The 15,702-nt window shown below is 37.8% G+C and overlaps 1 protein-coding gene across 2 annotated transcripts; it reads left to right on the top strand.

Moving 5' to 3' along the window:
- The first annotated feature begins 614 nt into the window (after positions 1 to 614).
- Positions 615 to 15,549, top strand: fbxo25 (F-box protein 25). Of its 2 annotated transcripts, XM_044168880.1 has the most exons (11): positions 615 to 759; positions 1,286 to 1,464; positions 7,538 to 7,641; positions 9,836 to 9,885; positions 10,021 to 10,113; positions 10,208 to 10,301; positions 10,537 to 10,721; positions 11,163 to 11,345; positions 11,716 to 11,859; positions 12,920 to 12,946; positions 14,587 to 15,549. In XM_044168880.1, the coding sequence occupies exons 2-11, from the start codon at positions 1,337 to 1,339 to the stop codon at positions 14,674 to 14,676; spliced, it is 1,098 nt and encodes a 365-aa protein (XP_044024815.1). In that variant the 5' UTR covers positions 615 to 759; positions 1,286 to 1,336; the 3' UTR covers positions 14,677 to 15,549. The 2 variants fall into 2 exon arrangements, with proteins under 2 accessions (XP_044024815.1, XP_044024816.1); XM_044168881.1 differs by lacking the exon at positions 12,920 to 12,946 and having other exon boundaries at positions 616 to 759.
- Positions 15,550 to 15,702: the final 153 nt, after the last annotated feature.

Raw genomic sequence — 15,702 nt, 5'->3', positions numbered from 1 at the left:
GTGAAAGTTACATCTACATCTTCTTCTTCATTATACCATTCAGAATCTATGAATATGCAAATATTTTTCCAATCAAAAGTTAAACTACTGGATACAAGATGTCTCCTACTTCACTGAAAGGTCCGGTCTTAGTGTATGGATACTGTAGGTTTCAAGTTGCTTTAAATGATTTAAGACTTGACTTAGACTTCCCCAAAAGACTACAATACAGAATAAGAATAAGTGGCTGGAATAATAAGAATACAAGTGGTTAAAAAAACAAAGTGCCGATTAAACATAAATATGGTAACCCCTAATGCTCACACTAAACAACAACAGAACAGTGACCTAGATAAAATACCATAAACTATAACTATAATTCTGGTTAATAGCACTCTATGATTATATCTGTTTTACAAATGTTCCTTAATAACCACATCATCACTCACACAGCTGTCCAGTGGTCGAGTTCCCATCCTCCATCTCAAAATCAAAACATAAGTACATGTGCGCAGTCCCCTGTCACGTGTAGAAGAAAGCCCCAACAAAACAGAAGGGATAAGAAAAGAACATGATTGACAGCCGCGGCCAGCCAATCAGCGACGCGACTCTGGGTAGCAACAAGAAACGTTCTGACATTTCGTCCAATCAGAGAGCAGCAGGGGGCGTAGACGAATTTCAGTGTCCGCACTGTGTTTACTTCCGTCAATATTTACAGCACGGCAGGCAGCGGAGACAAGGAGGAGAAGCACAGGCAATACAATAAAGGAGTCGCTTAAGGTTTGTTTAGACGTTTTGTAGAAATTCACAACTATGTTATAGTGTAGTTGATATTCTCTATGTATTTCTTGTGATTATAAGCGCTGAACCGACTGACAGCTTATCTTATCTTCATTTTCATTTTTTTTTACGACTTGGAGAGCGTTTGCCAACGCTGTTATTTTTTCAAATGCTCAAGATAAATGCGTCATAGTCGTTGTCAGGTGTGTTATTACAGCAGTTTGGCTCAGTATGCCATTTTGCATCTCAGAGTTTACCCGTAATATCGCGAAAACAGGCTCAATATACAGTAGACAGCATTTGTAAATCTAATGGTCCTCTTGTTTATTTGGTAGTTGTCAATAAGCTGATATTAGGATGTAGTTAGGTGTAGGCTGTAGACTGATAAGAGCAAAGAAAGGCCATAATAATTTGAATATTTCTTTCCTAATTTAACCCTCCTAAACACGTATTGTTTAAATACAAGTGTCCTGGGTTTCCTGTCGCTGGCAGAAAGATAAATCCTGCATCCTTGTTAACCCTCCAGGTGTTTGGAGTGGAAGCGACCGTCTCTGCTCACAGTCCCCCTCCAGCTAAAATGCCTTTCTTAGGCAAGGACTGGAGGTCGCCAGGATGGAGCTGGACCAAGACAGAGCATGGCTGGAAGAGGATTGTCTTCTATGGACACGAGTTGGAAGATAACAACAGAGAGATAGACTTGAAAGAGTAAGAAAATAAGTTGTTCACCTTTATCATCTATATCTGCCTTTAATGGCATTCTTATACCAGCACTGTCTGTGTCAAACTTTATATGGTTAATGAGTCAGTGTTTTATCAGGTAAGATTAGACTTCATTAGATCCTCAGTAGTATACAATAGTGACATGCATATTAAACTAGTATTTTAACTTAGTAGCCTGCTCTCTCTTATGCAGTGCTTTAAAACCCTTATGCAGCATTGGGAACATTTTGCGTTTTTTCATTTTTGATTTTTTTGATCATTTTGGCTGTGTTAGTACATATGGCTTGAATTTTGGCAAGGCTTCATAATTGTAGTTTTTACTATTTTCCACCATATTGAGCCATATATGGTCTATGGGGGAAATGGTATAGTATTTCCTGGTTTCCTATATGGGCAATGTTGCTGTATAATGGTACCAATAATCCAAAAATGTTTGAAATTGAAATGATGTGTGTTTGTTGAAATGAATGTGAGAGTGGTGTGTGTGTGTGTGTGTGTGTGTGTGCGTCTGTGCGTGTGTGTATCCAGCTATGACAGTATCCAGAGATAGAAATTACAAATTGCAGAAGTTACAATTTAAATTGTATGTAATCAAAGTAGCATCAATGTTTTCTTATAGTATTACAAATAAATAATAAATAATAAATTAATAACTAAAATACTTCAGCAACTCATAATGACAGTGTATGGGTATTTTATTCTGAGCCCATCAGAATTGGTGGTTGCTCAGAATCTTACCACAGTAAACCAGTATAGCCAGGAGAAGATTAGGTCTTGTTAACCCTGCATCTCTGTTTAAAAGTGGACTCTAATGATTGACTACAGCTGACTGACTACCAAGGCTCACTTTGAGTGTTGACTTGGTTCTCAGACATCTTCCACAAAATACCTCAAAAGTATTTTGAGAGGATTTTTCCCCTTATTAAACAGAAGACAGTAGAGAGCTGACAGGAAATGAAGGGGGAGAGATGGGTTATGACATAACAGAGGCAGTATGTTGTGATTACATGATTAGTGTCTTAAATCAGCAAGACACCCCGACTGTTGTGTTTTAGCGATGACTAGAAATGATCTGTTTTGACCATGGATTGTTGTTGTTTGCTGTTATCAATGTATTTCTGTGAGCTACAGTATGTGTTAATACCTGGCTGCAAACCAAATGTCTTTGGTAGAAATGCTTAATAGATCAGGGGGGAAAGGAAGAAGTGGCAGGGAGTCAGTAGATAATTACAGTGGTAAACTTCTTGACCAAATTTCACTGATGACGCCATAGCTTCTCAGCGTCAGAAAGAAAAATTATTCAGCCAGCTCTTATCAGGGCCATAGCAGAGAGTCTTTGATGAGGTGATTTGCATCCCACACTTGCAGCTAGTTGTTGCCAAATGGGCGTCATGGCAACAGACAGAATTGAGTATAATGTTGGGTTTAGACACTTTTTACCTCATGTAGATCAGAATCTGAAACTTGCAACCTGGTTGTAATATATAACCTGTTGTAACATAGTAACACTGACTTAAGTCCTGTGTCATAATTGAAAACTATACATTCCCTAGTATTGGGTAATTGTTCATGTTTGGCTATATGATTGACTGACTGACTGACAAACCATGAGTGGCATAACATTGTGATGAATGATTTGAATACAGTATATCAAGTTAGGTTTTAGTAGTGGTAAAGCCTCAGGAAACAGGACTATACCTGATTGTTTCACTTCTCCTTCTACTTAATATCTCTAATGAACACAATGCTCAGCTCGGTTGTTCCATTACCTCAGAGGCAGGAGACTATACTGCCTCATAAACGTGTCAAAGCACAATGGAGTGAGCCTTTAGGTAAAACTAAAAACACAATAATAATAATAATTTGGGTGTATAAAGCATCTTTTCAGATGTCCTGAAATCCTGCATAGTGCCAGATCAGCATAGCAAGTCAATATTGGACTTCTTGTACTCCTTGTATCCGTCTCCTGGAGTTACTTTTGGATGTTTGCAACTGGTGTAACATGTAAATCCTGTCACAGTGGTTTTTGCGTAAAGTTGTGTGATGAATGTTAACATAACAGTTCTTCTGATAGCAGCACACAAGAATAACTTCAAGTTCAAACAATACCTGTTGTGCGCTTTTATAATACTGTCCCTCCCAAAGGCGTTAGGTGGGTTGAAAGATTTTAAAGACCACTGTTAAATGCAGCGGAACTAAAAACAAGTTCTGCTATTTCAGACTTTCTGGTTTGTATTACATGTGCCCCTGTGGGCAGTCTGGGTTGCCTCCCAGCAGGATTGATCGCCTTGTTATCTGCAGGAAACATGTACTGTTTTGACGCATGCCAACTGGCATTGAGTGGTCACATAAAGGAAGCGAAAAGAGGAGGTTACCATTTTTATCCATCTGTCTGCTCCTACTTCATATAGTATGTGTGTTGGGGGGTTGTGTGGTGCAGTAAGGTTTACTCTTTACATCATTACTTTGTTTATACTGTATACTGCATGGCTTAGCATTTCATTTCATGGCATTTCTTTGTGCTACTTGCATTCATCTGATAGCCAGGGCTGTTTGAAAATTAAGATGTAAATAATTGCATTCAAATTTATGATGGACTATATATACGTAGACTTTAGGTTTACCTAGAAAATTTCTGTTACAAAATGCATTTTATTAGGATTCTGAAGGTGTCAAAAATTATAGCTCATTACAGAACAGTGATCCAACTAATCAGTGAAATCTGTAAGGGTTTTTGTTGTAACTGGCAGCAACTATGGGCTTACAATAGCATCACAAGTAATAAATAAAATTGACAAAAATTGATGATAATAAAGTACAACAACATTGCTTATTTACTCAGGTTTTTCTCAAGTCAAACCATGTGGCTAACCTTTCTGACTTCATGGGGGTCAAGGGTCAAAAGCTAGACTGTGAAGAGTTTACTAAAGCATTGTAACCAATAAATAACACAGGCAACTATTCAGTGATGCCTCTAAACTTTACTGCACACATAATAATAATAATAATAATAATAATAATAATAATAATAATGATAATAATAAAACTTTATTTATAGAGCACTTATTAAAACAAAGTACAAAGTGCTTCACAACTAGAGAAATAAAATACCACAAGAAATAAAACACATAATATACACAAAAGCAATAAAATAAACAGCCAGTTCAGGTAAAATCACGATATGCTTTCAGATAAAAATGTGTTTTGAGAAGAGACTTAAACATGTTGCTTGGACTCCCATAATAACACATAAACAGGGGTTACAACCAAACATGGTAGCTCATTTTGCTTGTAAGGACCAGAGCTATTAATATACTGACTGTAAGGTACAAGGTAAAATTTATTGTCATTCTCTATACAAGATTCAGTATTCAATTGTGTTTCTTCTGTGCTACGGTTTACACAATAAGAACAAATACAATTACAAAAAAGACATAAAACCAATACAAAGACAGTTAAAATGTACATAAAACAAATACTAATAATACCTGCTATAATAAAAATAAAATGTCAACAGGAATAGAGCCATAAGCAGCATAGTATAAGTCACTAGTTTGTTGTTGAAGTAGGTGTGTGTCTCTGTGAGTGTGTATGTGAGAGGAAGGAGGGGAGTTGTTAGACCTTTGTATGAGTCTGCAGTGCTCAGCAGGGATAGCAAGATACACCAATCGGTTTATGATCAAGCCTCACTCAAACAGTTAGCAGGACGCTGGTGTCCAGCTCGTGCTGATAGAGTTAGGGGTGGAATCTCAGCACCAGTCGGTGATATCTCCCTTACGTCACTGTGCCGCCCTTTCTATTGATCAACCAAACAACGGTACCTCACAGTGCCACATTAGCTTGTCAGCAGTCTTTTCACAAAAGGACACAACTTCAGACAATAACTAATGACTTCATCTGTTCAAATTGGCCGCTCTCCAAACGCAGCCTCACTCAGAAAGACCAGTGACTTCATGCGATGGAGGTACATTTGGCAGACGAACACATGTAGGCCAGAAAGAAAGAAGAACACTATGATGGCCACTGGCATGGTACACACTACACAGAAGTAGTTTAGATCATAATGTATCTTTTAACGTCAACAAACCTCTGTCACATATTATCTGCAAACACTCAAGTGCCAGATAGATGCTGGAAAGTTGAGTGTCAAGTATTTGACCCTCACTTTACTGTCCATCTCTGTGACAGATAATTTATCTGACACTATCTGAATTGCCTTGATTGTTTAGTCATCTTGCACTTGATACATCTTGCACATAATAAATGCTACTTGAATGCATCTATCTACTGTGAGTAAGAGAAGTGTAACAGCTAAATGTCAGCCACATGCTCTATTTGTTGTCCTCCCTGTTCATATTGGCTTCCTACATAACCCTCGCCCCTTTAGCTCATGTATTTCAGGATATAGTTTAAATATCCACAAATCCTTTTGAACGTTCCTGCTGCTGTGGAGGCCGGTGCTCCGCATGCAACCTGTGTAAAAAAGCCAAGCTATTGTATTCGTATATTTTATTCACTTGTAATTCACTGTGACAGATCATTGTGCTTGCATGTGTGTTTGTGTGTGCCTGTGCAATTGGATAAATGGATAGAGACGAGGGATTACTGTAGAGCTCATTCACGCCAATATGTTGACTTTGCAGTCAGACGAGGAAAGCTATGCCTTCACTTATGCTGAAGGAAAAAGTAAATTAGTTTCTTCACCCAAAAGCATGTGTGTTGAAATGACCCAGATTGTGACTAAGCGATTAATTGACTAATTGTTTCAGCTCTAGATAGCTCTGTGACCTGCATGGCTGTCTCCACCCTCTTATTTTGAAGTTTGTAAGCTGTCTAACTGCGTAGAGTTTATATTCTCAAACGGACAATGCTTAGCTCCAGCACCACAACCACAAATAAGGACAAATAGTCTGTTGTGACCTAAAATAAATAAAAACACTAATTTACACACACTAACAATTACTCATTCACATATGAAATAATGTGATGTAGTGGGGGTTATTTTGATATCAGTCCCAATACTAATAACATATTTTTAAGGTATTATTTCCCAGTACAATCATTTGACGCATATACTGTATTATGCTCCCCAAGTGTTGCCAGTTGGGTGCTCAACTTCAGCCAATAGATTATCAATGCATGGACAGTCAATTACCTGTTCAGTCCAACCCTTTGGTCTGTCAGTTAAAGGTCATTAGATAATGACTAGATACAGAGGAATAGATCTTGGTACAGATTATTTCATTTTATGTAATTTGCTCTTTCATAAAACATTTGTATTCAATATAAATAGCAAGAAATGTGCACAGACCCTCACAAACACACACCCGAGGATAATCTGTATCCAGTATAATAACATGCGCTTACATGTTACATGTTTTCATTTGGGTTGCTGTTGAGTTGAGCCAATTCAAGCCTCCCAATATCAACATACAATATCTCAAGTTGAGGTCTGCTGCCAAAATGTTAAGATCTATCTTATCAGTAACAAGGCCACTTGTCAACCAATCAGGCTCAGAAAGGCTGCCAGAAATAACAGAGATCAGATAGAGATCTCATAATGTTTTGTCTGTCTGAGAAAAGACTGTGAGTCACATCTGTGATTCTGTCTCTCAGACTCTGATATACTGTATGTCTGCCATCTGCAGTGTTTCCTCTATCATAACAGACACTGTGAATCATTATAGTTTCACATCTTGACCTGTGAGTCCTGTTATCTGTCTTAGCCTGCTTATTATTCAAATTTGTCTTAAATGCAGCAGCATTTTATATTTTTGACCAGAAGAATTTATTTGGATTATGATTTTTAACTCACACATTTGCTGGTCCTGTTAACCCCAAAATATTGCAGCACTTAAACTGCCTAGGAGGACCCATCATGCCATGCAACAGAGTGCTATACAGGACATCAGTAAATAGTCACAGACTTGCTTCAGGAAGCTGCAACAGAGCTGACTCTTTACAGCAGTTTGTAATTACGTTGTATTTCAGGTGCACTGGTCACACTCGCATACAGTGTTATTAACAAATTCCTCCCATGCTTCCTCTCTAAAAACAGGCTCTGCAGTGACAACAAAGAAAATCTGTTTGTTGGAGACTTGTGCGAGCTCGCCATCACAAAGAGGAAAAAGGACTTCTACAACAACAACACCAAATCTCAGTGTGAGTTTCAGCAACACATAATCACTATTATGGCTTCGTGAAGAGTTTGTGGTATGAAAATGAAAGGCCCTTTGTACAAAAAAAAGCAGAGCAGAACTACTGGTAGGCACAAGTCATAAATGCAGTGAACGGGCCACCGCTTATTGAAAGCTTTGTTTGCACTGAGATTTATTGGACTAAAGACTTTTTATTCACTTGGTAATTTATCAGCTGAGATCGTCATATTGAAGCTGACAGCATTGTATCTGATGGCTGTTGGTTTTTTTTACATGTACATTTGTAATGTTTATCAGTTATATGTTTTGGGGTGCGTTTACACTACATGTGTGTTTCATTAACAAAACTAGTTTAAGTCTCATTCAGCTGTCCAACAGCTTTCATCCATAAATGGAATTCAACCCTCTTTTTGCGTAGATTACAGAAAATACTTTAGTCAATAAGTAAGTGAGACAAAGGGCAACATTTTCAGGGTTTTTGGCAATGCTGTGTAGCATATGTGGCTTTTAAAATTGATTTGAGTGCTCTGCATCTCCATATATCATAGACTCTGTGCAGTTCATCTGTGGTGGAATGTAACTTAAATTGAATGTAAATTAATTTACGTACTGCACTACTGTACTTTAGTACAATTTTAAGGTACTTGTATTTTACCTGAGGACTTTCCTTTTATGCTGATTTATACTTCTACTGCACTACATTTCAGATGGAAATATTGTACTTTATACTCCACTACATTTATTTGACAGCTATAGCTACTAGGTGCTTTGCAGGTTAAGATTTAACTCACAAAATACATGATGGTCTCATAAAATATGAAGCATTGTTATAAATTAAACTGCCCAACAGTAAACAAAATTGTTTAAGACTGCTAGCAAGTAAAGATTGATGCAAACAATGCAGGATTTAAACTTTTAAGAAAAAATGGCTTTGCAAATGTTTTATGAGTGTAAATATAACTTTTGTTTGTTTGCAAGAAAACTCCACAGGGCACCTTAAGTACATTTTGCAGACAGTACTTGCATACTACTACCTAAGTAAGATTTGTAACACTTAATGCAGGACTTATTTGTACTTATTGTATTTAAACTTTTGAATACGTCTTCCACCACAGCAGTCCAAACATTTGTAAACACCTGCTAACTACTGTATGCCACCTCTTACTATATAACGCTTTTAGATGTTAACACTAGAAAGTCAACAATGACCGACTTGAATGTCTCTACTTCATTGTAGGAAACATTTTAGATTATTAAATATTGTGACTCTTAGTCTAATTCCTGAGAGTATGCAGGTGTGCATAAGCCCTGTGGAGCACCAACTGTAGATGATGGGGCCATCTGCACCTGTGTGGGCCCAGTATGCAGGTCAACAACTGGCCATTTGACATCAGGCCTCAGGTCCTGATGTCTCAACAGTCACACCTGTTTGTCAACAGGACTTGAAGCTCAACTCATCTTCAAATTAGTCTGACATGGCAAACTTGTTGAAAAACAGATTTGACATTTGAGGTTGTCTAATCTGAGTCTTCTCTCAGCAAATTTTGTGTTTATTGTGCAGCACAACAAAAATCATCATTTGTGATTATTTCTAATGTTGTTTTTGCTGTAGCTGGGCAGGTACGATAAAACAGCTACCCACGTGGAAGTCCTTCACATATTATTATGATTGGTCATTATCCTAAAATGTGATTCCCATGTTTGATCATCTAAAACTTACCCTGCAGCCATGTCCCATTGATTTTAGTTTGAATAAGTTGAATAGTGTTAACACCTCCAAAGATTATTATTAAAAAGTGTATTTAGTTTCTGCAATTTGAATGCCCAAAGCACATACAGAGGATTGACACAATATTATTAACACCTACTGTATACAATTTATTGTAACTCAGTACCACAACCCTGCAGCAAATTCTACATTTGGGGAAGTTATGATATAGGGAAGGGCAAAATAGTAAGGACACTTCACAACCTATTGCAATCTAATACAAAAACACTACAAACTATAGGATTAAAAATTAAAGTTCGCCAATAATCATCTGATACAGATCTGATACAAAAGTAGTATTTACTACAAAGCTATTGTATTGGATTGCATTAAATTGCCAAGGTGCTCATCATATTGTGTCCATCTGATACAGTATGTACATTTACACCAAACTCTCCAATGAATAATGCCTTTTTTTCCCCTTGTCCAGTTGTTTTCAGGGATAAATGGATCTACGTGCAGAAAGGGAGCACGAAAGAAGTGAGTGCTGCAGCTGTTACCGGAATATTCACATGAAGGATTTATTTGCTGTTGATTGAAACCGCATAAATTATTTGAATGAAATAATTCTTTAATAAAATGTATGTGTGTGTGTATTTTCATGTTAACACACAGCGTCATGGATACTGCACGCTTGGTGAAGCCCTCAACCGTCTAGACTTTTCCAGTGCCATTCAGGACTTGAGAAGATTCAACTACGTTGCAAAAGTGAGCATGATGATTAAGAATCCTTTTGAAGCTGTTGTACGACTTGTACAAATGACTCTTCCTCTAACTGTCTTACTCTGTCTCTCTCCCATAGCTTTTCCAGCTAATAGCCAGGTCTCAGCTGACCTCCTTGAGTGGAGCTGCCCAGAAAAACTATTTCAATATACTGGAGAAGATTGTACGAAAGGGTAAGTAGACCTGAGCCAGAAATTGATATTGTACAGGCATACATTTTCTCAGCACTCTTTCTTGTGCCAGAGCTTGTCGTTGCACCTTAGACATGCAGTTATATGTATTTTTAGGTGGGAAAAGGAAAGATTTGGTTACATTATGTTACATTTTGGTTGCTAATGTTTTCTTTTTCATCTTAAATATGGTCTTTTGGGGGGGTTTTTTTGTTTGTTTTTATAATTTCACCACTAGTTCTAGAGGACCAGTACAATCCGCGCCTTGTCAAGGAGCTGCTGCAGGACCTGAGCTCGACACTGCACAGTCTGACTATCCATGTTGGCAGGTGTGTCCTCGTAGGCAACGTCAACATCTGGTTGTGCCGACTAGAGACCATTTTCAAATGGCAGCAGCAGCTCAACAACCTGCAGATCCCCAAGGTAGAAGGTGTATTGGTGTTTGTGTGTGTGTCACGTGCGTGGGTCTGCATGTGTGTAGCTCATCCCAAAACTTCCTTCAGCATGCTCTGGGCCTCAATACACCTCCAGGTCCAGTTTGAGTTGCCTGTATGTAAATGCATCATTTAACATTTAAAAAGGGAAGTTGGCTACAAATCTGAAATCTGGCCACAAGTGCAGAAGGTAATCTCTGCTGCTGAGGCAGTCCCACTGCTCATTTGACATGCTGCTCCCACTTGTAAACTGAATTTAATGAGTGAGGAGCATGAAATATGGAAGAGGAAGTACTGACAACTAATCTGTAGGAACTGGTCATTTAATGCTCAGCTGTTTATAAATCGTAACTTGTTAAATGTTTTGCCTTGAGTTATTCTGTACAGTCCAGCTCTGAATTTAATGTGTTGCTCTTAATTGTCTCCTCAGAAAATGTGCGATGGCACGTCATTCAATGACTTGCCATTACACATGCAGAACAAGATCCTCTGCAAGTTATCTGATGCCTATGACATCATTAACCTGGGACAGGCCACACCTACTCTGCATTTCCTCAGTGAGAACAGGACGCTGTGGAAGAAACTCTGCCACTTTCACTTCTCAGACAAACAGGTGAGAGAGCAACATATTTAATTTTTATCAGACGTGGACAAGGAGTATTTGCAGCTAAAGTAAGTTTATGGTTAAGCATCCAAAGAGATGGCTCCCCCAGAGGGCTTCTAAGTAGTTCACCTGCAGTCCACTAGATGGCAGAATTGCCACAATTTGCTCAGGGCTCACAGTAAGCGCTCTCTCTCGCTCTTTCTCTTACACACACACACTCATACATATTGTATAAACACCCACTCAGGATTGGTGACAAAATGTCTTTAATTAGATCTAATTACACTTTGTTCCAGCTATAATTACACTCCTGTCCCCTGTGTTTTAAATGATTGTTAAATGGGGTTTTAAATGTGTGTTTCCTTCCATCTGTGTGCAGTTCTGTAGGAATTTGGTCCTAACCAAGAGCGATAATGTGGACTGGAAGCTGATGTACTTCACCCTGCAGAAACATTATCCAATGAAGGAGCAGTACGGCGACACCTTGCACTTCTGCAAACACTGTAGCATCCTCTTCTGGAAGGTAAACAAACACACCTGCAACCACATTCATAACATGTAGGAAACACCACTAAACAGTACTGTTCATCAGACTGCAAGTAAATTATATTGGAAGAAAACATTAAATGAAGGTAACAATAAGTTCAGTGCAAGTGTAACTCATTGGTTTAGCTTTTGCTTCTGGATACTTCAGTGGTATATCCAGTAGCTTACTAGAAGCAGAAGCAAGTGTGTGTGTACAGTAAATTAAACCTACAAAGAGATGTTTCTTACAGACCTGATATCTCTTAAACTGTACGTAGATCATAGAGAGTCTATCAAATCAAGTATCAAGTTTGTACCAGAACACATTGTATTTCCTTGGCCAAAGAGACAAAACATCCATTATTGTTTGGTACACTCAGGGAAACTCTCAGAGACACTTGGGTCCAATCACACAGCCTCTCTCACACTGATATCTGTCTCTAGTGAGAAAGGTGTTCAGTAGTTCAATTGAAATCCCATCTTTATACTGTAAATATTTGGCTTTGTGATGTTGCCTTTCTACTTTGACTGATTAAAGATCAGTTTACTGTTAAAACTTCAGGCCAGTGTAAAAAATTGCAAATTTTCAGAATAATGTTCTGATTACTCAACAGGAAGTTAACGACTCACATATATAAGCACACATTGTCACTAATGGTAATGGTAATCCTTGTTGTCCACCAATACAATGGATTCTGTGTTCTCATACATGTAGCAATCAAAGGTCAAACAAATGACTTCCCTCAGTGACACATGAGATCTGACGATAAACCACATGCAAGACAAAGAAACAAACGTTTTTCAGAGTTTAATAACTTCTTAATAACTTCTGGCAGGAAGATTTGTATGTACACAAAATAACAGTACTTGGATGAAAAATTCCACTGTTCCTATAGTATCTGCCCCCCCGGGTAATTATTTACTACCCACAATCTTGTTATCCTCCTTGACAGGGTCCCTATACTTTTTAACCTCTGCCCTCTTTGCATCCCTCTCCTTGCTTGTCTCCCTTCCTTCCTGCCTCTCCTCCTGGTTCCCCTTCTCCCTGATTCCTTAAGGATCGCCACCTGGCTTTGTTATTCAAGGTACTTTCTGTCCCATCATGCCTTTCTGTTTCTTCAGTTAGCAGTTTGTCTCATGTTTCACAGATGATCTGATTTATGATTTATCATCATACTGTTCTCTGTTTCACTTGATGTCATCATGTTTTACTCGAGGTGTGTTTAGTAAACAGTGCCACTCTTTCCGCTGACTTTTTAATGGACACTAACCGCATTCTTTAAAAAACATGTTTTTGTTGTTTCATAAATTCCTCTGAATGTTGAGTTCATGTGTCTGAAAGAAAACTGTCTGTTGTCATTTAGTTTAACACATGTTTCTCTTTGTATACTAATGTCCAGGATCAGGTTGCACCAGCTATTTGTAAATCCATCAGTGAATGTGTGTGCCAAGTCCTTTCATGTTCCTAGTAACTACTGGCTAGTTTCAAACTACTGCTTTATTAAATCAGGTACCATTAAAACTTAAAGCTAGCAAAGATCTTAGTAATGTATACGTACTGTAAATCGGTAGCTCTTTACATCTGTTGCACTGTTTAATGAAAAGCAATCAACTATTACAGGCTGTAACTTAATGTTTTAAGTTTTAGGAAGCCAGTCAATATATTACGCTTGACTGCCAATCCTTTGTTAATGTAGGTATTACTTTTCTTTATTATATGCATACATAGAAAAATATGTGTTTCAGAATTAGTACTATTAATGAAATTTGGAGTGAGAGGGAAATATCCAATTACGCAACCTAATTAAACCTTATTTGGTATTTTAGTCAAACGTTACTGATTTAAGTTTATGTTATTTAGGTATATTGTGTTATTTTGGGAATGACACTTAACTAAATCTTCCAAGTTTCTTTTAACATATTGTAGAAAACTATGGCTACTGCGGGTTTTTTGGCACAAACAGAGATGCAGGAGTTTGTTCACAAACAATGTTTTTTTTGTTTCTACTGCTCACACACACACATTCCACAATCACACACAAGGCACTCAACCACAGCGGCGTTAGTCCGCCCGGCTTACTAACACCGGTAGAGATCTTCTCCTTTCCAACACAGTTCGATACAGGAGTCCAGGTTTCACCGACAGTCAGCCTTTCTCTGTCCTTATGTGTGTCAGCGAGTCTCTCCCTCTTTGCAGCTGACTGCTTAACCATGCCTACCTCCACACATATCTAGTTAATATATCTGGGCATATCTAGTTAAAATCTGCGATGATGTTTGTTGATTCAGGTTATTGTTGACACTTATTGTCATAGTTTGAGAGTAAAGCCTACATATTATAATTTTTATAGCAGTTTACGTCATTAATTTAAACAACATTTCAATTTACAGGTCAGATTTGTTGACCATACTCTATATTACCTGTTATACTCTTCACTCTAAAAGTCATGTGTAAGCAAGCAAGTTTTGCTAGCTTGTTTCGCTGCCCCCAAGTGGCCAAAAAATCACTTATTGCAGGTTTAAGTCATTTCTACGGAAGAACTAGCGGTGCGATCAATTTCAATTCAGTAATGTATAAATCTCCACTTGCATCATGACTACACCAAGATTGAACTTACTAACAGCTGATGCAACCAGCTCCAGTGTCTCACGTCAAGTTGCTGTATATGAACTGTTTGCTGATCTTCCCTTTTTTCTAACAATGTGGTTGTTCACTGTGTTCCAGGACTGTGGCCATCCATGTACTGCCAACGACCCAGACAGCTGCCTCATGCCCATCTCTCCACAGCACTTTATCGACCTCTTCAAGTTCTAAACCCTCCATGTTATTCTTCAAGCCAAACGTCTGATTACCCCACCCCCACCCAAGAGTGTGTACGAGACCTTGATGTCGATTACCCAAATACAAAGGGCTTCAACTGAAAGAGATGACTTTTTTATTTCTTCATTTCCTTAAGCACAAATGTTTCCATACGACATAGAAAAGATTAAATGTGTATGTTTGTTGATTTTAAGAATGTTGGTGATTGGTGAAATATAAAAGGAACTTTTATGTTTTTCGTCCTTCCGCACAAATATTTGTCTTCTTGACAAAAAAAAGGCTATTCCGGACAGAGAAAAAAAATGTAAATGTAATATGAATATGTGAAAGGATTTATATGTAAAAGGAGTTGTAGCATGTTTATGGTAGGTAAGTGATGATAAGTTTGTTTTAAGTTTTTTGTTTTTTTACATGGCAAAAGGAAAACATTTACAATTACAGTGCAGCAGAATATGATGACTCATGGTTTATTTAATGGGGTTAAACTATTCAGATTTTTGCTATGTTCTGTTTTGGTGGTATTTTCTGCAATAACTGAAGGCATGTCATGTTTGAGTCTCTGTTTACATGCTGTATGTTGTCCTTTGTGAATTCTTGCTGTGCTCTGTGTACATTGGAAACGTCGACACTAAGAGAAAATAATGTAAAACTCCATTAGCCGTAAAGTTTTTACAATCTACTTTTGTCAGAACTGTCAAATGATAAACAGAGGAGATGTAAAACATTATTTATGGGGAAAAAAAGTTTTATATCCTTCCTCCAACTTTTGTAATATTGCTTTGCTGTTCCAATACTCTTGATGGTACTATCATGACTTTTATGGGACAGGAACTAGCTATACATTAATTAAATATTTCTAAAAACCTGTTTCTGTTCTTCATTTCATACTGGGCCATAGGGAATTTGTCCTTTTGTTTACTGTATAAAGATCGTTTTTTAGACTTTACCTAATCGTAGTTTCCACTTCTTGGATTTGGATATAAATGTCTTTCCACCTAAAACAGCAACAAAAAATTGTTT

The sequence above is a fragment of the Siniperca chuatsi genome, linkage group LG16 (genome assembly GCF_020085105.1).
Source record: "Siniperca chuatsi isolate FFG_IHB_CAS linkage group LG16, ASM2008510v1, whole genome shotgun sequence".
Lineage (NCBI taxonomy): Eukaryota > Metazoa > Chordata > Actinopteri > Centrarchiformes > Sinipercidae > Siniperca > Siniperca chuatsi.
This window is presented reverse-complemented; position numbering and strand designations above follow the sequence as displayed.